At 46.8% G+C, this 24246-nt stretch overlaps 4 protein-coding genes across 5 annotated transcripts; 1 reads left to right on the forward strand and 3 right to left on the reverse strand.

The window, feature by feature from the left end:
* Positions 1-74: 74 nt before the first annotated feature.
* LOC311365061 (lamin-A-like) lies at positions 75-8970 on the reverse strand. Its single transcript, XM_084484580.1, has 13 exons — positions 8869-8970; positions 7659-8004; positions 5996-6152; positions 5375-5500; positions 4893-5063; positions 4377-4502; positions 3315-3535; positions 2289-2586; positions 1778-1885; positions 1556-1675; positions 1138-1194; positions 856-1050; positions 75-427 (listed from the first exon to the last, which is right to left on the reverse strand). The coding sequence occupies exons 2-13, from the start codon at positions 7997-7999 to the stop codon at positions 392-394; spliced, it is 1956 nt and encodes a 651-aa protein (XP_084340706.1). The 5' UTR covers positions 8000-8004; positions 8869-8970; the 3' UTR covers positions 75-391.
* A 1352-nt stretch (positions 8971-10322) lies between these two features.
* Positions 10323-17020, forward strand: usf2 (upstream transcription factor 2, c-fos interacting). 2 transcript variants are annotated; one of them, XM_084484403.1, is made up of 11 exons: positions 10323-10823; positions 11565-11608; positions 11720-11832; positions 12261-12380; positions 12740-12893; positions 13256-13343; positions 13545-13589; positions 14073-14131; positions 14438-14532; positions 14906-15055; positions 15340-17020. In XM_084484403.1, the coding sequence occupies exons 1-11, from the start codon at positions 10786-10788 to the stop codon at positions 15427-15429; spliced, it is 996 nt and encodes a 331-aa protein (XP_084340529.1). In that variant the 5' UTR covers positions 10323-10785; the 3' UTR covers positions 15430-17020. The 2 variants fall into 2 exon arrangements, with proteins under 2 accessions (XP_084340529.1, XP_084340530.1); XM_084484404.1 differs by having other exon boundaries at positions 10326-10823; positions 14927-15055.
* A 1854-nt stretch (positions 17021-18874) lies between these two features.
* On the reverse strand, positions 18875-22577 carry LOC311365331 (free fatty acid receptor 3-like; the record flags this gene model as incomplete). Its single annotated transcript, XM_084484843.1, has 2 exons — positions 18875-19924; positions 22533-22577. 2 exons carry the CDS (start codon positions 22575-22577, stop codon positions 18875-18877), a joined length of 1095 nt encoding a protein of 364 aa, XP_084340969.1.
* Positions 22578-22621: 44 nt separating this feature from the next.
* Positions 22622-23659, reverse strand: LOC311365332 (free fatty acid receptor 3; the record flags this gene model as incomplete). The annotated part of the gene is made up of 1 exon (XM_084484844.1): positions 22622-23659. One exon carries the CDS (start codon positions 23657-23659, stop codon positions 22622-22624), a length of 1038 nt encoding a protein of 345 aa, XP_084340970.1.
* Positions 23660-24246: the final 587 nt, after the last annotated feature.

Genomic DNA, 24246 nt, shown 5'->3' on the forward strand with positions numbered 1-24246 from the left:
ATGTAAGAGCCTAACTAGCTTACCCTCAAGCTACAGTACAAAAGATCATCCACTACTATACTAATACCATCACTTTTTCCCCTTCCTGTGCGTTTGTTTGGAATACAAAGGAATACAAAAATAGTGGTAACTATGTATCAAAGTAGAAGTAGTTAACAGAGACGCACAATGTGGTTTGAGGATTATTCTAGTTCCCTCTGCCTACATAACTGACAAGAGACCCACATTATTTCCTTAGTCACAGATACGTCACGCATGCATATGGATATAATAATAGCATATGAAAGGTATTTTAAGGAATACGTTGTCTCGATAGTTGTATGAAACAAGGTATGTTGTTTTCATCTGCCTCTAAAGGGGCCAGTCAATGCTCCCAGGTGGTTCCATGGCCTCACATGATTGGACAGTTCTCCCCTCGGATTCCGCCCTGAGCAACGAAAATAAACAAGCAACAGAAAAGTCGGTTGTTGATATTTTTTAAAAAAAGACCACATTATCAATAGAAAGACTGGTTTGTCCTCATAGGACTTCTACACCATACTATGACACACCTCAAAATTGTCCTAACAAAACACAGCAACTGTTTTATGTGTCTATGGGTGTATAGGTTTTATTGTTAAACTTTGTCCATTAATGCTATGTCCCAATAACCAATAACTCAATTCCACCAAAAAATAAAGAAATCCATAAACTGTTATTTTTTTTAGTGTCTATTAAACCACTATCATCCTATACACCATCAAAGTTGACAATGTTGATATATTTGAATTTAAAGTCAGCATTAATACAATGCTAATCTTCTAATGCAGAGGGCTAGTCCATGCTAATGCTAACCCCACCGACCCGCTGGCCCACCTTGCGAGGCGTGCTGCTGCTGACGATGAAGGAGTGGGGGAGCAGGCCCTCGGAGATCCCGCCGCTACGGAAAGAGCGGGAAGCGGAGGTCACAGAGCAGTGGGGGGACTTGTCCGGCGACTGGCCGCACGAGCCGCACACCACTGTGCGGCTCCGCAGGTTGTACTCGCCGTCCGCACAAGTGCTGTGGGCCACCTGGTGGAGGGAAGGGAATCCATTTGAGCCAACTGTAGTTATAGTCGTACCTAATTAATAAGAGTGCTCACGTCACTCGATCCTCACCATGTCCTCATCGTCTTCATCAAACTGCGTGCGGGTGACCCTCCTCATCGCCATTTCCTGGATGGAAACAGAAGGAGGAAGTTTAGGTATATATACGTTTTGCTTGAGGATGTACTGAAGTGCTTTTCCGTGTGGGAGATTCAATTCATTGTATGGGTTAGCTTTGTTTGTAGTCTCTTCGCTTTATGGTTATTAATATCTCATTACACAGCAGGTGCTTCCATTGGCCACTGTCTCAAGGTTAGCTAGACTTAATTTGGTTGGTGATGATACGTTGTTATGGTGATGATGTTATGGGTTTAAGAGTGTGTTTCTGGGGTTCAAATGTCAGCAAGACTTTTTGGCTAGTAGAATCTTTATCAAAGGGTATATGTGATGGTACTTGTTGTTAATGTGAAGTGTTTTTAAGGTGAATTACATCTCCATTGGCGTTGATCAAGGTGGTCTGGAACTGGTCACCAGTTCCCCAGGTGGTTTGGTTCTTCCACACCAGGTCAGATGGAGGGTTGTTGGTTCCACCGGCTGTAGAGGACCAGATCTTCACCCACCAAGGGAAAAAAACATAAAACAGTATTTAGGGCATCCATCACGGTGACCAGAGCGTGTTTTAAGGAGCTGATGTGATCGATGCTGCCCGTACCGTGACCCTCTGGCCGGCCTTCAAGGTGAACTTTGCGGGGAATTTGAAGGCGATTGCAGGGGCGGACCCCACCTGACGCTTCACCTGCCAGTTGCCCAAGTTCTGGTCCTGCAAGACAGAAGGGACAAGGTTTGAGGAAACCGGTTCAACTGAAAAAGATGGTAAAGAAAGGAATACGCTAAGTGTTGTTCTACTGCTGCCATTACTGATGATCTGGCCTCAATGAAGGTACATGACTCATTTCAACCTATGTCGTGATATCCCCTTAATAATGCCAATTAAATCTGATATACCTTAAATATGACATGAAACAAATTGGACAAGAACCTGTCTAGGACAAGAACCTGTCTAGCTCAACTAGTTAACAGCATCCCATTAACACTGCCAGGGTTCCGGGTTCCACTCCCACAGATCACACTAGCAACATTTCAATGGTTTGGTAAAACCACACAACAACTAAGAACCACACATACTATATTAACATCAACCTCCGCAGTCGTCGTGGCCGTACCTCGTCCGCCTTGTTGCCCAGCTTGACGAACTTCCCCTCCTGGTCCACCTCGTCCACGGTGACCCGGCCGCTGGCGGAGGCCTGCTGGGTGACTCGGGTCCTGACAGCGGGGCCACCCGCGAAGCTGGACGCCTCGCTGTCCGTGTCGTTGGCCCGGCGCCGCTTGGCCGAGGAGCTTTGGGCGCTGCAGTGGACGGTGCGGGAGAGGGAGGCAGCCGAGCCGGCCACGCCCCCAGCGGACCCGGACCCGGTACGGCTGGTCACCCTGGTGGGCGGCGGGCTGGGGGAGAGGCGCAGCCTGGAGGGAGGGACAGGAAGTGTTGACGAGGTGAATGTTGGATGGAAGAAGGGTCGTTTGTTTGGAGGAATGTAGAACTTAAGATGCTGAACTTTCCTTTTGAAACAGAATTTTGCGGTACATATTTTCATATCTTTCTTCCATGAATAAGTAAGCACGGCATGGGACCTTTTATGAGTCCAAAAACACTGTTCACTATTTGGTCGGTTAGCAGAGAACTTTGTCCAAAGACCTTCAGTGAATTTAGACACAGGCTCTTAAGAAGCTGCTAAGAACATCTTGCTCAAGCTTGGCCTACAGGTCAGGGCACTCGGGAATCAAACCCAGCACCTTTCGGCCGGGACGCAAACACCAGTAGTCTCCTCCTCCCAGTCCCCTCCACCCAGTCAACTCCACCTAATCCCCTCCACCCAGTCCCCTCCACCCAGTCAACTCCACCTAATCCCCTCCACCCAGTCCCCTCCACCCAGTCAACTCCACCTAATCCCCTCCACCCAGTCCCCTCCACCCAGTCAACTCCACCTAATCCCCTCCACCCAGTCCCCTCCACCCAGTCAACTCCACCCAGTCCCCTCCACCCAGTCAACTCCACCCAGTCACCTCCACCCAGTGCCCTCCACCTAATCCCCTCCACCCAGTCCCCTCCACCCATTGAGAACAACCCCCAGGTCGCTGTCAGGTACGTGTCACGTCAACGTGTCACGTCAACGTGTGAGCGCCGACCCCACCTCTCCTCCTCGCCCTCCAGCAGCTTCCTGTAGGCGCAGATCTCCATGTCCAGGGCCAGCTTGACGTCCAGCAGCTCCTGGTACTCGTCCAGCTGCTGCTGCATCTTCTGCCTCATCTCGGCCATCTCGCGCTCCTTCTCCCCCAGCAGGCGGCGGCTGGTGTCCCGCTCCCGGGCCAGCGCCGCCTCCAGGTCCCTCACCCGGGCCTCCCGCGCGGCCAGCTGCAGGGTGAGACGCAGCGGAGGTCAAAGGTCAGTACTTGGTACTTGGTCAGTACTTTTTTGAGGTTGGAGCGATAAAATGTGCTTTTGGAGCAAGAGCGTTTTTTGAGAAAGTGTTCTTGTCTTTATTGTAGTTTATATTATTGAACATTTAGCATGAATTAGGCGCTTGTCATCGTTTAGCTTGTATGTTGAAATGTTAGATTTTCTGTTGGGTGCTGCGGCTCTGTGTTTTACTCTTTTTTTTTAAATCTTTATATTGTTATTATATTTATATTGTATTTTATGTATGTAAGGTGTTAAATGGTCAAGGTGAGTTTTTTGTCCCAAGAATAAGTAAATGTATATAAATATCTCCTCCTGCTCCTATCTAGGTCAGCTGGGCTGAAAGGAAAGAAAAAGTCCATATTTGGTCTTAAAAGAGAAGAGTCAGGACTGACTAGAGGAAAAAATAACAGTGTTTTGTAGCAAAATTTTAAATTCCTCATGCCAAATCATAATAAATCATAATTAACAAATGGCAAATTAATCACTGCTGGATGGATCATCCTAACGGTCAGAACAAAGCCGGCTCTGAGGGGGACCTACCCATCATATAACTGTGGATGGAAACTGTGGATGTTTAATGTCATTTTAAGCAATGGTGCATTTTGCAATGGATTTGTATCAGCTACTCAACATCACACCTGGTAGATCAAATGCACACACACACACACACACACACACACACACACACACACACATCAGAGGTGTTTATGTGTGTGTGCATGTGTGTGTGTGTGTGCGTGCGCACGTACGTATGTGGGTGTGCGTGTGTGTGTTGGTGTGTGGTGTGAGCTACCTCTTTCTGCAGCTGGCTGAGCTGGCTGGACATGGACTCCAGGCGGATGCGGGTCTGCTGGAGCTCCTCGTGCGCTGCCCCCACCAGGTGGCTGCTCCGGTCAGCCGACTGCCGCGCATTCTCCAGCTGACAGAACAACACACACACACCACCGTTAGGGCCCACACACCTCTAGTCAAACAATGGTATATCAATGGTACTTTGTGATTCTGCCATGTCTGCCCACTTCTTAAAGAGATGCTCAATCTCAGACCTGGATTAATATCAGTTAAAGGTGACATATTATACCACCAGGTGTGAGTATGATTAGCCATTACAAGCCGTTTTGAAGATCTGCCGGCAGATTTCAAAAATGGCTTGTAATGGCTAATCACACTCACACCTGGTGTAATAATATATCACCTTTAATATAGTCAAATAGAAAATTATATTACAGTATATTAATTATATCATTGTTATAACCACTGCCAGAACTTTTCTCCAGGCCTTATCATGGCGATTATGATGACTCCGTACCTTGGAGTTGTAGGTCTTCTCCAGCTCGTCCTTGTACATCTTGACCTGGAGCTCGTGCTGAGACCTCATCTCCGTCAGGGCCTCCGACAGCTTGCTCTCAAAGTCCTGCTGGAGGCCGTTGTCCATCTCCACCACGCGGGACTCGTGGCGTCGCTTGGTCTCCCTCAGTTCCTGGGGAACAGGTCATTGTTTAATTTCATTACTTTCATTATTTAACCTCTTGTTTAGTCTACTAGCCTTTTAATTTAGTCCACCGGCATCTCATTTGCCACCTGCGTCTAATACAGTCACCTAGAAACTAATTTAGCCTATCTGCATCTAATGTAGATAAATAGCATCTAATTAAGTTGACCAACTTCTAATGTAGTTGACTAGCATTCGTTTTCCTACTGCATTGCTCTTTGTGGATTAACACAAATGTGATCGCATTAGATCTTATCTTTAATCAAAAGTAGACCAAAACTATGTTCATTGACACTCACCTCTGAGTAAATGCTCTTCTGGAAGTCCAGTTCCTCCTTCAGGGTCTGGATGCGGTTCTCCCCATCCACCCTCCGCAGCATCTCGTCCTGCAGTTGCTTCCTGGCATCGGCCAAACTGGCCTCCAACTGGGGGAAGGAGAACCATGAGAAGGAAGTGACTATGTGAGGTAGAACAGTGTTTCCCTTTTTGGTCTCAGGCACCACCACAGCCACAGCCAGGTACGGCTCAAGAACCGCTTCATCAACTTTAGACCAGAAATGGCTTCCTTTGCACTGATATTATAGCATACATCCTGGTACGTGTACACCCAGTTAGGAGTCAGAAACCTCACCTTCACCCACTGTACACCCACCCATCATTACAAGGGACATTACCCCACACAAGCAACTCATGTATGCAACTTTTCACAACCAACTTTTCACAACCAACCAATTAATATCAACAATTGCAATTGTTGATATTATTATAATAATTCAAACAAACAAAAAAATGAACAAAACAAAAGATAGATAGTTTGTGTGATTTTCCGTTTGCTTCGTTAAAACAACACGTAAGGAAAAGAAAAACCCCATTGATTAAAATCACAAAGTAAAAACTGTTGAGTGGTTGCTGGGGGTTACCTTAGCGATCTGGGCCTTGAGGTCGCGGACCTCGGCCTCCAGGTTGCGTTTCTCGCCCAGCGCGGTGGTGAGGGAGGCGTCCTTGGAGTTCATCAGGGCCTCAAGGTCCTTCAGCCTCAGCAGAGCCGTGGCCAGGTCTGACTCCTTCTTTGTGTTCCTGCAGGAAGGCAGCAGAGAGGTGGTTGTGTGTTAGTTGTGTTCCTGTTGTTTTTGTTGTTTTTGTTGTTTTTGTGGTTGTCGGATCGATGTTGGAATTTGCATGCCCTATTGGGTTTAATTGTACGAATTGCATAGTTTGCTGAAGATTGTATATTTCTTCTATTTAGTTTGGGGAAATCGCAGACTGACTTTAGTCAGTTTCTAAGGAAGGTTTGGAAAAGTTTGAAGTGCTAAAAAGTCCAACCAAATCAGAATCCCATGCCCAATCCCAAGAAATTAAAATTACAGACTTCTCTCTAACAGTACGACCACACAGCAGTTCTGACTGCTATGGAAACAACACAAATCCACAACATACGACCTTAATGAGAACACTTTATTTATTTTTGCCCGCCGTCTTGGCAGGGGATGGAATTCCTTCAGTTTCCTCTCAGAGGACCGGGAATCAAACCTGGTAGCTATTTAAGGAACGGGGGGGGGGGGGGGGGGGTGGGGCGGGGGGGAGGGCTAGCAGAGCTACGAGGGGAAGCCTGGCGGGTGTTTAACCAATGGAGGGGCGGGCCTGGCTGTTTCCAGCGCTGCCTGTGACTCATCGTCCCCATTTCATCCCATCACGTGGATCACGCTAGCCACAAGCCGCTAACCGCTGGCGTCTGAGCTTACACTGGTTGCCAGGGCAACGGGTCGGCTTAGCCAAACACTCTTTTGCCATCTCAATATTTATGGAAAAGTAATGGAGGGGGTTTGTGGGGGAGGAGGGAAGTCCTCTAAACACTGCCACGTATTGTACGTAGACTGATTAAAGAAGGGAAGGAAAGAAAGAAAAGAAGAGGAAAGAGCGAGAGAGAGACAGAGAGAGAGAGAGAGAGAGAGAGAGAGAGAGGGGGAAAGACTTAGTCATCAGGGCTCTCGATGGGGAGAAACTTTTTCTTCTGCAAGGTGGAAGCTGGATGTTAAAATGCGGGGCGAGCAAGGCGAGGCGTCTATGCTGTTAAAGGGAGTGGCACTCGTTCACTCTCTCTCTCTTCACTGCTGTTTCTCAGAGTAAATACACAAGTAAACAGAAGTTGCAGAAGTTGCAGGACAGGACCCGTGCACACGTCTACTGTACGGTGTGTGTTTAGGGATCTGCGTGTTGTGTGTGAGAGACGATTATTGTTAAGACACTCCCAGACGGGCACTGGTTGAATGAAGACGAGCTGTGAAGTATGCACGGGGGGTTTAGAAACCTCCAGGGAGCGGCTATATCTCATGATGATCATCGGAATTTGTGAATTTGGCAACCGTGGCTACGGGTCTGTTTGTCTATTTCTCTCTCACTCACTGTTTGATTAGCTCAAAGATTAACCAATGACGGTCCAGAACCGGGGAGAGAGGCGTGGTCACGGGCTTTCCTTGGAACGACTCAAGAGGAACAATGGCTAGTGAATGGATGGCTGACTCAGAGAAGAGGTGGTCTCCTTCTATACGAGGAGGAAGCACGCGCACGTTTTCGTGCACTCACCTGGCCTTCAGCTCCTTGTAGTCCTCCCGCACCTTGCTGAGCTCCAACTGCAGCCGGGCCCGCTCTTTGGCCACCGAGTCCAGAGTTTGCCGGGCGTCCGCCAGCTCTGTCTCGTACGCGGCCTTCATGCCCCCCAGCTCCCGGGTCACCTCGGACTCGGACTCTGTGATGCGCAGGCGCAGACCGGCGTTCTCCGACTCCAGCGAGCGCACCTTGTCGATGTAGATGGCCAGCCGGTCGTTGAGGTTGCACAGATCGTCCTTCTCCTGCAGACGGGTGATGCGGTTGGGAGAGAGCGGGGAGCTCACACCCCTGGCTGTGTTCTTCGACGGCGTTGCCATGGTTCCTGTAGAGGAATGAGTGGGCATGAGCATATTACTAAATACTAAAATATATATGGGTTTATAATGACCTTCGGTCTTTCGACCTGCCAGAACGGAAAAATCAAATCAAAGTGACAAGCAATTGTTTTACTACTCTCTTACTACTCTGACCGCGATTTGCCTAATAGTCAAACCGGTGTGCCATTGTTTGGCGGCAGGTGTCCATGTGGCCCTGTGTCACAGGTTATCACTGATAGTAAAACATTTTCAAAATGGCGCCGTCTCCTGCTCCTCTGAGTCAGAGCATGGCATTGAGGCGTCAGGAGGTTTCAATACTCACCAGAGCCGCCCATGCCAAGAATGTATGTGCAATGTACTGTAAATATAATTAAACGCAATGTTTATTTATGTAATGTAAGCTGGGAAGCTTTTCTACATTTTTAATAGACCTCGATATTCTGTAGTTTATTTTACTTGTTAGATAATTGATCATAGTCAAAGTAAAAAAAAATTGCCTGGAGGAACAAAAGTGCTGGAAAACAATAATTATTACACAACTTTAACATTCAAACTGGAAAGCAATGTTTTTTAAATAAAAAATGAGAACAGGCTATTGCATACGAAAATTCAATTATCACGTTGTGCTCCTTTAAACATTTAAAATGTTTTTCCAATGTGTCTACTTAACCATCTACTTAACCACCAGTGTGAAACAGCAAGACAAACACTTTGCGCCTGAAGGACAGTCATGAATGGCATCTTGTCTCTAGAGATTATGGCATGGGAGTGGTCGACTCCACCCTGCCTACTCCACCTAAACCAGCGACAACTATTCATTTTTTAAGTTAAAAAAAAACCCTGCAACTTTCACAGACTTTAAGACTCACCTGTGGATCTGGAGTCAAACGACACAAGTAGGTGCTGGAGATGTAGAGATGTGAGATGTTTCAGATTATTCCAGTTGGGACCTTCTCGCTGGGTGCTCTGACTCTAACCCTCTCTAAACCTTACTGCCTCTGAGACTGCTCTGACTAAGAGCCACTGTCTCCGTGCCCATATAGGAAAGAATGAGATGGGAGGAGGAGAGAGGGAGGCAGGCCTTCTCCGTTTCAGTCTGCGTAGGCTACTGGTCCTCATTCAATTCCTCTCTCTTCTCTCTCTTTCTCTCCCTTGTTCTCTCTTCCCCTTTTTACTCGCACCATATCTCATCTCTCTACACCCTTCCATATCTGTGTGACTAAGTGGCCTTTGATTGTTGTAGATATGCATCCGTTTCTATGATGGAGAGTTGCCAACACAGTCCAAACATTGCCCAAGGCCAGTCTGATGATTCATTTGTGCCCTCTAGACTTTGTGTGTATTGTTTCACTCGTTTACACATGTTGTGTTGTCTGCTCTGAAAGAGGCTAAGGCTGAAATTAATAAAGGAGTCAATAATGTTGATGTATGAATAAAATGAATGAAAAACTGGCACGCACGCGCACACACACACACACACACACACACACACACACAAATATAGTCTTGGGTGTACATGTAGAACTACAATGGTTGACTGGGGGAGTTTGAGTGTCTCTGATTCAACTTGTCCATATGAGAACAATTAGAAGAGAATGCCGGAGGACGTTTGGCGTTCAGTCGTCCATCATAACGCTGCTTTTTTTTTTTTTTTTTTTAATTGTCTTAAGAGTCTTTTCTGGACGTTCTTTGATTTTGTGCATTATTTGTGCTTCGTTAATTATAAGTTACACATTTTAATGACATTTCTAGGTGCTGTTCTGTATATTTTCAACAGAATAATAGCCGGTATCAGGGGCGGAGAAGGGGGGGTGGGGTGCATGGTGTGTGCGTAACGGAACGATGCTTGCAGAAGCTCTGCGTTACATGATAGGCAAATGTCCTCCAATATAACGTTAATCGATGGAATCAAAACACAACGTTTGAGGCGTAATTGTGAAGCGATCGCGAGTGTGAGCGCTGAAAATCCTCATATCCTGCATCGTGTCTGCGGCGAGCAGCGAGTGGAAGCAGAGGCTGTCATGTGGTCCGGTGGAAAACCCGGATTGGATCTCCTTGGTCACCTGGGCAAAGGGCTTGAAAGCAACACTGCTTTGGATGGAAGACTATTTTCAACCTGTCCATCTTCGTTCAAATAAACCCAACAGTGATTGACTTGAATTATTTAACATCAAAATCGTGTCCGTCAGTGTTTTAATGACTACAATAAAGAGTACATCTTACTTTAAAAATACTTTTATTACGCCAATTTGTATCCAATGACTTCATAACAAGCGTGTACAGGTCGCATACAAATACATACGAGCACACATTGGAGGATTACAGGGCTATTTCTCCAGCTAATCAACAGCAGACTCCACTCCATATTTTAGAGCTCGCTACCGGCAGCCGCGAAACGAGCCGTCGGGAAACGTTACGGAGCCACAGAGAAAAACCCGGAGACAACGTAGACAACACAACAACCAAAAACCAGCCCCGAATCGTTACCACGACGATACTACACCCCGAATCAATTTCTAAACCCCCAACATAACACGTTTAAATCCACGAGATACACCGCTGTAGTCGGAGAACAGGCGAAGCGAGAGGTCGCCGAGAGAAGACGAGCAGCGGACGTCCCCGGCTCCGCAGCGGCCTCCATTTTAGCTCCTCGCCCGACGGCTCCCTCACGTGTCCTGGACGGTCTTCCTCACATGACCCGTGTGTTTGTCCCCGTGATCAGCACTTCCATCTCCCTATATATATCAGTGTCGCTGGATATCGCGTTTTGAAAACTGCCAACCTTCATGGATATGCTCGAACAGAGTTTGGACAGCTCGACGAGGTAAGACAGTTTCGCCTTGCTTGGTTGTTTAACACTTGGCGTTAGCAATGGCTACCCTACCCCCCGATGGCCTAGCCCCAAAGTCACCATTTTCTCCTCGCATCGCAATGTTAATGCCACTTCGCAGATCGTGGAGAAAGATCGAAAGCGGAACGGCTTCGTGTTGTGGTTTTATATCGCTGCATAATAAATGAGAGGGTGCTATTGGTTGGGTTAGTGTGCATGTTGGGCTTTAGATGCATTTGATTGTGTATGGTGTTTTACACTTGAAGGGATTACTCTATAGGCTGTTTGCAGAGTTGTTGGGTAGGACACTGGCAGATGAATTTCAGCAAAGTCAATGTGAGAGTTTGACGTGGTGCAAATCAACCCGTGCACACACACCTCATCCCAGGGTTATGTATATAAAGTAACTCGGATCTCGGCCCAATAACACTGTGGTAGATGGGCGTTGCTGTATGTTGTTATCATTGATTGTTTTTATGTACAACAACCGCAACAAAAGCAAATATAAACTGCAGTTTAATAATGCATTTACTGAACCACATGTGTCCCCTTTCAGCTGATCATTCATTGTTTTTTTTACCCTTGATATATGTGTGTGGTGGTTGTTTCCGCGCCAAGCAAGGGGCATAATTAATTGTTGGAGCCCTAGATGCTCCGTGACAGATGGGCTCCTTCAGGGATAGGGGGCGGGCGGGCCAATATACCACACTTTTTAACGTTGTTTCTCCTCCCCAGTCACGATAAACAGGAAACTGAAGAGGTTGTCCAGTTGCAGGAAGGTAATTCGATGTATTTATTCACCTAAAAACCAAATCATATAACACAAATAGTGCTTTTACAACAACCTTAATTATTCTCACGTATTGTTCTGGGTTCGTTTTTGGTTTCAGGAGAAACGGTGGGGACGGAGGAGCAGACGGCAGTGACCATCGCCAGTGTCCAGCAGGCCGCGTTTGGGGAACATGTCCAGTACCAGTTTCGCACAGAGAACAGCGGCGGGCAGGTACACCTCCTCCTGCTCTCCTCCTCCTGACACGCTGCTATCTGGTTACAGCTGTTCGGAAAAGGGGCGGTTGGCCCCGCTAATGACTATCACCACATCGTACACATAAAACGGCCTGGTAGGAATCCACCTGAAAGAGGATCCTTCACTTTTCTGTGTGAATTTAAATATTCACTAAGCTGTCCTCAAATAGATTTATATTTTTTGTTGGTTTTATTTAATTTTTTTCGAGTTTGTTTACACTGGGGAACTGAGTCCCAGCCTAGAGCTATAGCACAGCCACAGTGCAAACACACACCTCTTATGTGAATCCAATGGTTACAAGAACCACCGCTTCGTGCAATGCAAATATGTTAAACAAAAAATGGTCATAAGAGATGAATGGTTCCAGTTCTGACCGCGGTGACCCCGCCCCTTCCTGTCCCCAGGTGACCTACCGCGTCGTCCAGGTATCGGACGAGCACATCGAGACGACCACAGACGGGTCGGGGGCCGTCAGTGTGGTGTCCGCTGCAGCCTTCGCCGGCGCCCCCCAGGCGGTGGCCCAGGTGTGTACTCAAACCCCCGTCTTCTTCTGTGGTGTCCACGACCCAAGGGTCGTTTCTTTGGATGCGTCTTGGATCCTCCATCTCCTTGGGGGGGCGGGAGGGGGGGGGAACTTGAGAGTAATCTGCTTACTCTCAAGGTCTTGTTTAAGTATTTTCAGTTGATATGTGAACGAAGGGTGAATTGTCAATTCAATGTGAAATGTGAATTCATCAATCTGGTTTGTCGTGTTAAAAATGTGAGGTGAAATCCGTGCTCTGTATGCTTTGGGCTTGCGCCACTTGGTAGAGCATCAGCTGTGACTGTAGCAGTAGTGATGCGTACTGAGAGTCAGGCAGTTGATTGGTGGGTTTGGGTCCAGGCCGTCATCCAGAACCCCTTCAGCAATGGCGGCAGCCCGGCCGGTGACTCGGTGGGTGGAGAGACCCGCTTCGCCTACTTCCCCGCCACCACGGTCAGCGACGGGACGGCGGTGTCGGTGCAGGCTGCGGACCCCACGCTCACGCAGGCCGGAGGTGAGTGGGCGTGTACGGCGGGGTTTGAGGTCGCTTGGTTACGGGGGGGGGGGGGGGGGGGAGGAAATGTATGCAAAGTGAATTAACGCAGTCTGACTGCAACCAGAGATTTCATGACAAACACATGCATGACATTTGTTTTTTCACTTAATCATTAATTAATCAATCAAGGGTTATGAATTACGATAATAACTTATTATTGTAATTATATCTAAAAAATCATGTCTTTAGAAATCTGAATAATATAAAGCAGTGAAATGCTGGTTGGTTTTGTTTTATTTTTGTGAGGCTCTCTTTGCCTCATGGCCGACCTAACCGGTTGCCTGGTAACCGTCTCCCTCCACCCCCTTCCTCTCCTCCAGGTCAGTTCTATGTGATGATGAGCCCCCCTGATGTGCTGCAGGGAGGCACGGGGCGCACCATCGCCCCGCGCACACACGCCTACTCTGCGTGAGTGTCACACACACACACACACACACACACACACACACACACACACACACACACACACACACACACACACACACACACACACACACACACACACACACACACACACACACACGGAGTTGGAGTTGTTAGAAAGAGTCTGAGGAAATTGTTCACGAAAGACAAAAAGCCAATTGTGTCCCACTTACCTGCCATCCTCAGAGACCTGGCAGAGAGCGAGATGCTGCAGCATGGCGGTTCTAACTGGTGAGGAGCTCCTTTGACCACCCCTCCCCCCCGCCCCCCCAAAAACCTCCTCCTCTTCTGGTTCTGTGCTAACAAGATGACCCCCTCCCCCACCCCCGGCGCCCCAGTGGGTGGGATTAGAACTATTTGGTGTCTTTCATTGTCATCTCTGTGGTCTTTTGTATTTAAATTTTGTTGTATTTCTCTTTTATTTTCAACTATGAAATTTATTTTGTGTGAAGAATGGATGATGTTATTTTTTATTTCATTTTATAACTACAAATACAACATTTGCACGTATTAAACATGAACCTTGATGATAAAAATATATATAATCTTAAATTGTCTGTAATATGTGCTATGTATTTCATTGGATTCCTTCGAAGTGCGTGTGTGTAGATAATTGGCACACACCAAATTGAATGTACACATAGTTGAAGGTTGAAGACCGTGACCATATGGTCCATTTCAACATCAAGTCTTCTTCCTGTTGTGTCTCAACAGGAAGATGGACGGGCCCCGGGCCCCCAGAGACGAGAGGCGGCGAGCGCAGCACAACGAAGGTAAAATATGCCACAATTATATTTTATACATAAGTGAATAAAATCTAAGTATTATACAAAACATTTAAAGAGCCAGTGAACCCAAAACTGATAGTGTTAACTAACTGTTTTAAACATGTTCATCTTTCTTATGTGATCATCAACATATTTATTTATGCCATTCAAACAAATCTCCAATTTAAAGTAAAATGGGGTTAAATCCTATGTTTTTGTCCCAAAACACACTGTCTTGAGGGCCTCTTTCACCAAGACATTCAGACGCACTCAGAGTACCCATAATCTGAATTTATTTGTGTCTGTTTACAGTGGAGAGGCGGAGAAGAGACAAGATCAACAACTGGATCGTGACCCTGTCAAAGATCATCCCCGACTGCAACATAGACAGCAGCAAAACAGGAGCGGTACGTTCAACACACACACTCTTCCGGACTTTTAGAGATGATATAATTTGGAAGTAGTAGTATAGTCTTTATTGTCCCCGAGGGGCTATTTGGTTTGCAAACAATAGTCAACACAGCCAATACATCATAAAATATAAATACATATAACATACAGTAGATCCTGACAGTGTGGTTTGTGGTAGTGGTTTGGATGATTGTGCTCAGGAAGCCAGCCCAGGGGTTGAATGCCCCCTATACCAGTCTGCCATTTGGTACAGTCCACTGGGTAGGCTTATCTAACCACCCTACATCTGGTTAGGGGGGGGGGGACTGACTCTCCATGAGGTCACTGCAGGGTTAGAGTTTGTAATAGCTCATCATGGCTAATCCACAGGACACCGTTCTCTCTGTCCAGAGTAAGGGCGGCATCCTGTCCAAGGCCTGCGACTACATCCGGGAGCTCCGTCAGAACAATGCGAGGCTGCAGGAGGGCTGCAAAGAGGTGGAGCGCGTCCAGGTGGACAACGAGCTGCTCCGACAACAGGTAGCGCCAGAACCCTGACCCTGCCTGTGGTGCTTCTTCAACGTCTCCGTCAGTGGCGTGGAGAGAGGCTTCCCTAAACGGCCCGGCTTTTTAGTCTCACGTCGTTTTTGTTTGTCTTCTAGATAGAAAAATTTAAATCTTAAACATTCCTGATGTTAAATGAAAATAAGGCAAACCGTAGGTTTGTTGTTGAAGGACTGTTTGTTTTCTAGATAGAAGAGCTGATGTTGTCATCGTTTGTGTTCTAGATAGAAGAACTTATGTTGTCATCGTTTGTGTTCTAGATAGAAGAGCTGAAGAACGACAACGCTCTCCTGCGGGCACAGCTCCAGCAGCACGGCATCGAGCTCAACGGAGACCCTGCCCCCCAGTGACCCCACCCCCCCCTCCCCACGTCCCCTGACGAACTGGAAAACACACACAGACCCAGACTCACGCCATAACCAAGCACACCTCTCCACGTGCACACATCCACAGCGGCAGGAACGACCGCCGAAAGGACCACAGTCAGGGAGTTGGTACCCGCACAAACCACGAGACCTCTGGGGGAGAAGTGGTGGAACGCCGCGAAACACACACACATGCACACAAGGCCGGGGCTGCGGCTGAGTGTGCGTGAAGGGGGCGATGCTTCCGGCCGTGTGCGTGCGCACACTCACTGACAATAACCCGCAGCGAAACAGCCCCGCCTTCCATCGGACGCTTTACAGGAAGTCTTCAAGGCGGCTGGCCGAAAAACACCAAATCCACTTCCGATTCCTTTTTGGTTCGGTGCAAACCACGGAGACCAGACAATTTACACTCTGCCCCTCTGCTATTGGAGTCCACCATTTTATTTGTTTTGATTTTAAAGGCTACTGCATTTTCAGTTTTTATTTACTTCTGACAATTGCTGTGTTTTAAACTGCTGTGTGAAAGAACGAAAACAACTTTTGTTTTTTGTATTTTTAATTTATTAGTCTTCAGAGATCATGTATAAACAGTAGGCATGGGGGAGCGTTTAAATTCATTTAAACGCTAAAGTCATTGTACAAAATGAAGAGTATGAAGCAAGAGTCTTTTTCTCCCCCCAGTATGTGACAAAATCGTTATCTAATCCTTCCTTTGCCAGTTCTGCATTGACGGCTGTAGTACTTTTCCAACTCATCCTTTGCATATTTGTGACTTATCCGGACTCCCCAGTCATCAGTGAGCACTCGCTAACTTAAGTTATTATTTTATGTTTTCATTTGGTAATATTTCAATGGTGCTGGTCCGTTTGTTGTAAAGCATCTCATAACCGGGGGGGCAAGTTGAAGGACCTGATGTTGGGTGGGTTTAATGACTGGACATCCTCTGGCGAGCCGCTCTTGGGTGGAACAGGGCTGTGGGCTGAACCTTGGAGTGGCAGGGAGCCTTAAACGATGCAAGTTGGACCATAGGTGTGTACCTAATAGCTCAGGTAAATGGGGATCGAACACTGACCCGGGCAGTGGTTCCCAAACGTAGTACTGTCCTTGTTCTCTGATATAATATAGTAGAAATGCACTAGGTGCAATGTAATGTATAGAAGATTAAGGATTTTGAATGATTGGATAAAAGCATGTGGTGGGGGGGGGGGTCAGTTAATCTGGGCATTAAATCCTAGTGTTTATCTGCTCATTGTAAAGGTTCACAAGGTTTTTGGAGCATCGCAAAAATAACAAAACTCTTGCATAGTATAGAATTTTAAATGGTATCTCCTTTTAAAATACTATACTATTATGTTTGTCATTTTATGGCGGTTTGGGAACCATTGCTGCCAATGGAGAGGTGAGTGATGACGATGGTGATTATGATGAAGGAGGTAACTACAACTATAGTGGGCCCTTTGGAAATATGACATGAATGATCAATGTAGCTAACCACTTTTTGTCTGCAGTGAGCCTCGCTTGCAGCACTTTTTTTTTTTCCTAACCACTGGCATTATCAGTTATGATACTACAATAAAACTACAAAGTTTATACCTAGCAAGCAGCGTTTCAACTAGATGTATCTTTAACAATATATAAAGTCGCCACACCAAGCATGGATGTTGAATCAGACCATTGAACGAAGATTCACAACACCCACATATCAAACTCACAAATTACATAAAAAAACTGCGTCTGAAAAAACACAGCACATGGCGCACTTACTTTTCTTGGCGTTCTTTGGGTGTTGTGGACATTACGCAGAGTGATCCATCCCACCGTCGTGCACGACTGAAAAACGAGTTACACAGGTAGGCTATGTTTCAATTTATTCAAACTTTTAAAACGTTTTCAATCGTTTGCAAACAATGATTCTTCTTTTTTGTAAAAGATTTGAATAAAATAATTGAGCTAATGTTAGCCCTAGCAGTATATATAAATTATTATCAATCTAATTAGCAACATTTAACTAAATGTGCTTTCCCGCCGACAGTGGTGTTTGCGTAGTACACGTGAGGAAAAAAACGTGATTGGACGAGCTGCCCAATCACGTTAACATGTACATGTAATATTCTTATAGCAACATAATAAAAAAAATAAAAACCCTAGTCTAAATATTACTTGTTTGGCCATAACCGCCCAACATGGCCTACATTTTACGTATGGAACATGGTAACCATAAAACAGATAAACAAGGGAGCCATAGGCAATATTATCTGTTTAACTTTGACTGCGTTTGCATAGGGGCGAGTGTTTAATTTCCATTTCCCTGAAAAGAAGCTTGGCCAAAGAGCTTTGTTCCAACAGGAAATTACCACAGGCCTGCTCTTGGAGTCGGACCCATGACCATCGGAACATGTCTGAAACGAGCACTGGTCATGTTTTACATCCCACTTCATGGGAGGTGACTCACGTTTTTGCTTAGACACAGCGATGTATAATATGTTTATATTTGGTTCTTGTTGTGTCAGTGAGTAGCCTTTAGCTTGTTGGTGTCCAAACTCTAGTCTCTATTGTTTACTATTATCCCAGGTATTAATTACCCGTATTCGTCATGTAGGCAGCTATTGCAGTCATTTTGAAGATGTGTCCAGGCCTAATAAAGGTCAATAAAATCAAACATCACACGTCATAAAATCTGCAAGTTATTCTAAACCGGTAGGTTAGGATTAGGCTTTCTCAAACTATTTTAAGAACATTGAACATTGATTTTAAGAACAAATATTATTTTGTGACAAATCATTCAATTTAAATCCCCTCATTACGTTTTATATTGTCAACATATATATGTGAGAAAGGACGTACATAACATATATATGCACTAACACAATTACATTTCCCTTGTGCTGAGCCTTCATATTGTTGACCCTCAGTATGTTTACTTTGACGTAATGTTCATAAAGAGTTTATTGAATGTAGGTGCATCAAGCAAGGTGCATCACATTATATAATGCAATGAGTCCCGACCGGGCATGTAGCTTATAGTTGATCATGCTTTCAATCAGCAATTCGATTGCTGAAATTAACGTTTCATTGTTTTGTTAACATTATTGATTTAAACTCCATCGCAAACAAAATGGTCGTTCCCTAGTTGATTACTGGTTCCTGCTAAACAGTGTAATTGTAGTAGGTCTTTGGCTTTTTGAAAGCCAGTTACACACTGATTATACATAATAAATTACTCTAACAAACATTGTTGAAACACACAAAGGAAAGTATCAGCATTTCTGAGTCCAAAAGAAATAGCAACCCTTTCCTCATTGATACGTTGCCATTTCTGTGTAAGAAGTAAAAAACGGTTTGATTGGACCAGACAAGAGCCATACACGAGTATGGCTTTCTCAACGCCAGTTATACACAAAACACACTCAAAACAATGTCAAACATTTTACTCTGGAACTTCCTCTTCCCTATACGTCTCGGCCCCGGGTGGTTGAGTCCGAGCTACACCTCCTCCTCCATCTCCTCCTCCTCCTCCATCTCCTCCAGCTCCTCCCCCTCCTCCTCCTCCACCACAGCCGAAGATGTGCAGCTTGGCCATGATGTTCCGCAGGAAGCCACTGAGCATGCTCCGGACGGCCGAGGACGACAGGTAGAAGATGATGGGGTCCAGGCAGGAGTTGAAGGTGCTGGCCAGCAGAGCCACGTGCCTCCAGCTCTCATCCTCCCTGCGGGCGAAGCCCACCACGTGGGAGAAGTTGTAGGGGCCGAAGCAGACGGCGAACACCAGCAGGGTGCCCACGGCCAGACCGATGGCGCGGAGCCGCCGGCGCCGGCTGATGTGGGGCAGGCGGAGGAGGATGCGGATGAAGTTGACATAGCAGAAGCAGCAGACGAGGAAGGGCGCGCAGAAGAGGACCAGGAAGAGCTCCAGGCGCACGGGCAGCAGCACGTCCAGCTGCTGCTCGCTAAAGTCCATGTAGCACCGGTTGGGGAAATGGGCCGAGGCGTTGATGTCGTTGAACAGGTGCGGGGTCAGGGGCACGATGTACACGACCACGAGGTTGAGGGAGCACACCACCCAGAAGAGGACGCTGGCGATGATGGCGTAGCGCGGCCGGCGGCACCGCGAGTATATGATGGGGAACGCCACGCCCAGGTAGCGCTCCACGCTGACGGCCGTCAACAGCAGGGTGCTGTTGTATATGGTGGTGTAGAACAGGAAGTTGGTGAGCGGGCACAGGAAGTAGGGCAGTTTCCAGGTCATGTGGTCCAGAGCCTCCTTCATCTTGAAGGGCAGGAAGGTGAGGAAGAGGAGGTCTGAGATGGTGAGGCTGAGGAGGAGGACGTCGATGGCCGTGGGCTTACGGCGGACCTTGCAGCAGAAGGTATAGAAGGCCAGGATGTTGGCGGGCACGCCCATCATCAGGGTGATGGCGTAGACGGAGATTATCAGGGTGTGGATGGTCATCCTGACGTAGTCATTGGCCACCGATTTCTGGATGAACACCAGAGTAAAATTAAAACATTACGCGAGGCGATCTGGATCGGGGACACTACGCCTCAGACTCTGTTACGTTATTAAATCAAGGTACCGGTGAGACAATAAAGAAAGACTTTTCTCTCTGTCTTTCAGACCAGAGAGTTCCTCTGCTTTAGGCAATATAGCCCTTTGGCACATTCAGAACCACATTTACCTCCAATAAGAAAGACGGGAAGATTGCGGAAGATTAGATTTTCATACTTCCAATGTCACAACAGGTACATTTATTTCAATCCTATTTTTCGTTGCCATAAATGTTGACATTTCATTTGAATATTTTCAAGTCCAAATTCATAGAAGACGTTGTATGTATGGGAAATATGTGTGATAATGACTAATTCATGGTTCAAAATCTTGGAGGGCTTATATTTTTGGGGCTTTATAGTTCAAATTAACTGCTAAAGACAACACTTACATTTCCAATTAGTCACCCCATATGTTAACACTAGGAGCTGACATTAACGTATGTTAACCAAGTAAGATAAAACCCATTTCAAACTTGAGCTCACTTATAAAACCCATAGAAAAGCACCTCGGTACAGATGTAAAAGTGGACCATATGCTATATGTTTTTCAATGAGAAGGAATGAACCAGATGTTCAAAACAGTTTAAAGTAAAATTGTAATTATGAAAGACCTACCTACCTGTCAATTCAGAAACGTCTCCAGCCCCATCACGTCCCAGTGCAGACAGTCAGAATCGTCCAGTGGTGAGGGTGGACTGGGACCACAGACGGGAAGGTGACCTTTCGTTAACACACTGTTTGGTCATATGAAGACACGCCCCTTTGCGTTGCTTGTTGAACCGAATAACCCCTATCTCAGTTTAGATTGCGGAAATTTAATAAGAAGCCCGTTGTCATCTGTTGTCCTGCTCATTTAAACCGTCTCTGAGCAACCGGTTCAATAGCAGCCGTGGATGTATATGTGTGTTTAGATGTGTGGCGTTACCTAACACAGGCTTATTAGAGGCCTTGATGTTCACAAAGGGAAGGGCTGATATCACAAAGCAAACGTGTGTTTATATTATTAGTCAGTTGTTGAAATGCAAATGATCTATTTTTTTTACTATACACATACTGGTTATATATTTTCAGACCCTGTTAATCATTTCTTAAGGTATTTCCCTACTCCATATTTATGTTCAACAAAACATGCCATTCCGTTTTAACTTTATATCTTACTTTGGTGAAATAATATTAACAGTTTACGCTCAAACAGACATTTATTGTATGATGAATACAAGCCCAAGGAATAGCTTTTGAATCAATGACAACACTGCTTACTTGCATCCAATCACAAGCCATCCACCATTTAGTCCCACCCTGATATACAGTATTTGTTATTATGGGATCAAGACTGATGCCATTTCATATAATCTATTAAAGGCATAGTAACATCAGGGTGTATCTTCTGGTGATTGACTAAATGCTCCTTGAAGTCAGCCATTGAGATAGGCAGATGTAGATGTAGTTAGGCACATAGATTCAGTGAGATGGATAGACTAGCTAAATGGATATACGTATAAAGACAGGTATAGAATTGTGAACAAGGTTGTACACAGTAAAAACCAAAGCTACTCAAATTATTTATTCATTAAAAAAAGATGACAGAACTCTGAACAAACAAAAAAGAAAGAATGGTCCATAACAGAAATTTGTTTAGATTGGATTTACTAAAAGTGAATCTCAATATACATGGTTAACATACAGATCAAATGCTTGTCATTAATAGTCATTCACAGTGTATCTTTGGATACCAATTGTTATTGTCTTGTTTGGGTATTATTATTTTGATTCAGGAGAGCCCATATCTCAGCCTGTGAATGGTAAAAAGTTTTCCAACTGTCCACCATAGAGGTATCCCGGAAGGGCACATATTGGGACTATATCTCCACACATTTGGGACCATTTCGCCCATAGGGGGCGCTATAATTCACGGTCAAAGTCGAACGATCAGCCCCGCCACCCTGATGGATAAAAAAAATTGTGTTATTTACATGCTGAACCTTTTTGCCTCTTGGACCCATAATACCCTTCTGGATAGATTTATCTGTACAGTGAACATTTCAGGAATACTTTTTCTTCTGAAGGGAGCCTTAAATTAAAACAAATTGCTTAAAATTAAACACAATTTGTTACACATGACCTATAGACGTGTCTGATCTTAAATTTAAAAAGGACTGATCCAGCATTAAGCATAATGCACCACTTCACATCAAATCAAAAGACATCTACTATTAAACCAGTGTGTGTGTGTGTGTGTGAGAGAGAAAGAGGTGTGTCTTAATTGGTTCATGAACATCATATAACAATGCGATAAGAATAGTGGCTGTGCATGAGAAAATACCTTATCTACTCGGTTTGCAACCATGTGTTTTTATCTATTTACAGAAAGCAACATCAAGCTTCCAAAAAAGAATGAGAAGAAAAGCATAAAGTCAAGGTATCTCCTGATTACAAGCGTAAAGTGACTGTAGTTCCATTCAATCATTCCATTAGTAACCTACTAACCTACTGAAGACTGTGGTACACACCTCCAACCCCCCACCTCCACCTCTAACCCCATCCATGATCTGCTGCCGTGGCAACAGCATGAGTCTGCACATGTCCGCCACATCCAGTCGCGTTCAAGTCCATCCTTCCCGTCCGGTCAGTCTTGACTCAACCTGGTCATCGTGACTTCAGGTGGACCCTTATCAGAAAGCGAGGGGTTTTCCCTGACGTCGGCGCCGGGGTCTTGTGACAGCGTGTTGCGCGGGCGACTCTGAGCGGACCTCGGCGCGGACGAGGTCGGGCGGCGCCCACTGCCGCCGCACATCCTTCCCATGATGCCGCGGGACATGGCGGGCGACAGCATCAGCATGACCACGGGCTCCAGGAAGACGTTGCAGGCACTGGTGATCATGGCCCCGCTGCGCCACCACACGTCGTCCCACGTGGCGAAGCCCACGATGTGCGAGGCGTTGTAGGGCGCGTAGCACACCACGAACACCGCCAGCGTGGTCAGCGCCACCGCCAGCACCCGCCGCTTCCCCGCCGCCGGCAGGCAGGAGCGCCACACCAGCGTGACGCAGCGCAGCGTGCAGAAGCACGTGATGGCCAGCGGCGTGAGGAACAGAGACACGGCCATCTCCAGCCGCAGGGGCAGCAGCACGGCCAGCTGCGACTCGTTGAAGTGGTCGTAGCACGCCGCCACTCCGCCCTCGCCGTCAGGCTGCGACATGAAGAAGGCCCCGCCCTCGGCCACCAGCCCCAGCGACAGGTGGAGCAGCACCACGGCCCAGAGCGCCACGCTGATGAAGCAGGAGATGCGCGCCCGGCGGTACAGCTTGTAGGCGATGGGGAAGGCGATGCTGAGGTAGCGGCCCACCGTGACGGCGGTGAGGAAGAGGCAGCTGCCGTACACCGAGGCGAAGAGGAAGAAGTTGTAGATGGGGCAGAGGAACCCCGGGAGCACCCAGCGCTGGAGGAAGATCTCCAGGGCCTTGACAGGCAGCCAGGCCACCAGAGCCAGGTTGGCCAGGCACAGGTTGAGGGCGTACACCACGTTGGGCGTGGCGCCCCGTTTGCGAGCCTTGCGGACGTACACGAAGAGCACCAGCAGGTTGGCGGGCAGGCCCAGGAGGAAGGTGAAGCAGTAGACAAACAGAGCCACGCAGTCCTTCACGGAGACCGCCGCCTCTTCCATCGGGACCGCTGGACGTTGGCCGGACGGCCGGTTAGCTCAAGAGACACGAGGTGTAGCGGCCGCACCGTGGCAAGACGACCATCGTAATCCAAGTCACCCTCGGAGACCGGTACCTCGTCTAAACTGAGGTCGAAGATGAGAAGACGAGACAAAATCTTCTAATCCAGAGAGCGGTACAAGAGGCTTTTCCCAACCACATGCTGAAACAGTCAACCAGCTTTATTCCTGAGGATCTCATTCTTCGGTTTTATCTAACCTGATCATTAAAAAAAAATAGATTGGCTCTCGTGTAAATCTTGTCCTCCGAACCTCTCTATCCGATGTGAGCACCAACCTTTTTGCGTCCGCATGCGCTGTCCAGCGTGGCACTGAGTGACCAGACACATCTCCCATACAGATGACCGCAAAGAAGGAAGGGCGACCCTGGGGGGGGCGTGTGAGAGGCATAAAGGGGGCGAGGTGCAGACGACACGATGACGACCAGGGTCAGATAAGCACTCAGACGCAGTCATGCAGAAGTGGGTGGCATTTAGGAGGCACCGGGACACCTTGATTGCCCCCCCCACCTCCACCTCCTAGATGGAAGA

Source organism: Micromesistius poutassou (genome assembly GCF_964030765.1).
Source record: "Micromesistius poutassou genome assembly, chromosome: 20".
Classification (NCBI taxonomy): Eukaryota; Metazoa; Chordata; class Actinopteri; order Gadiformes; family Gadidae; genus Micromesistius; species Micromesistius poutassou.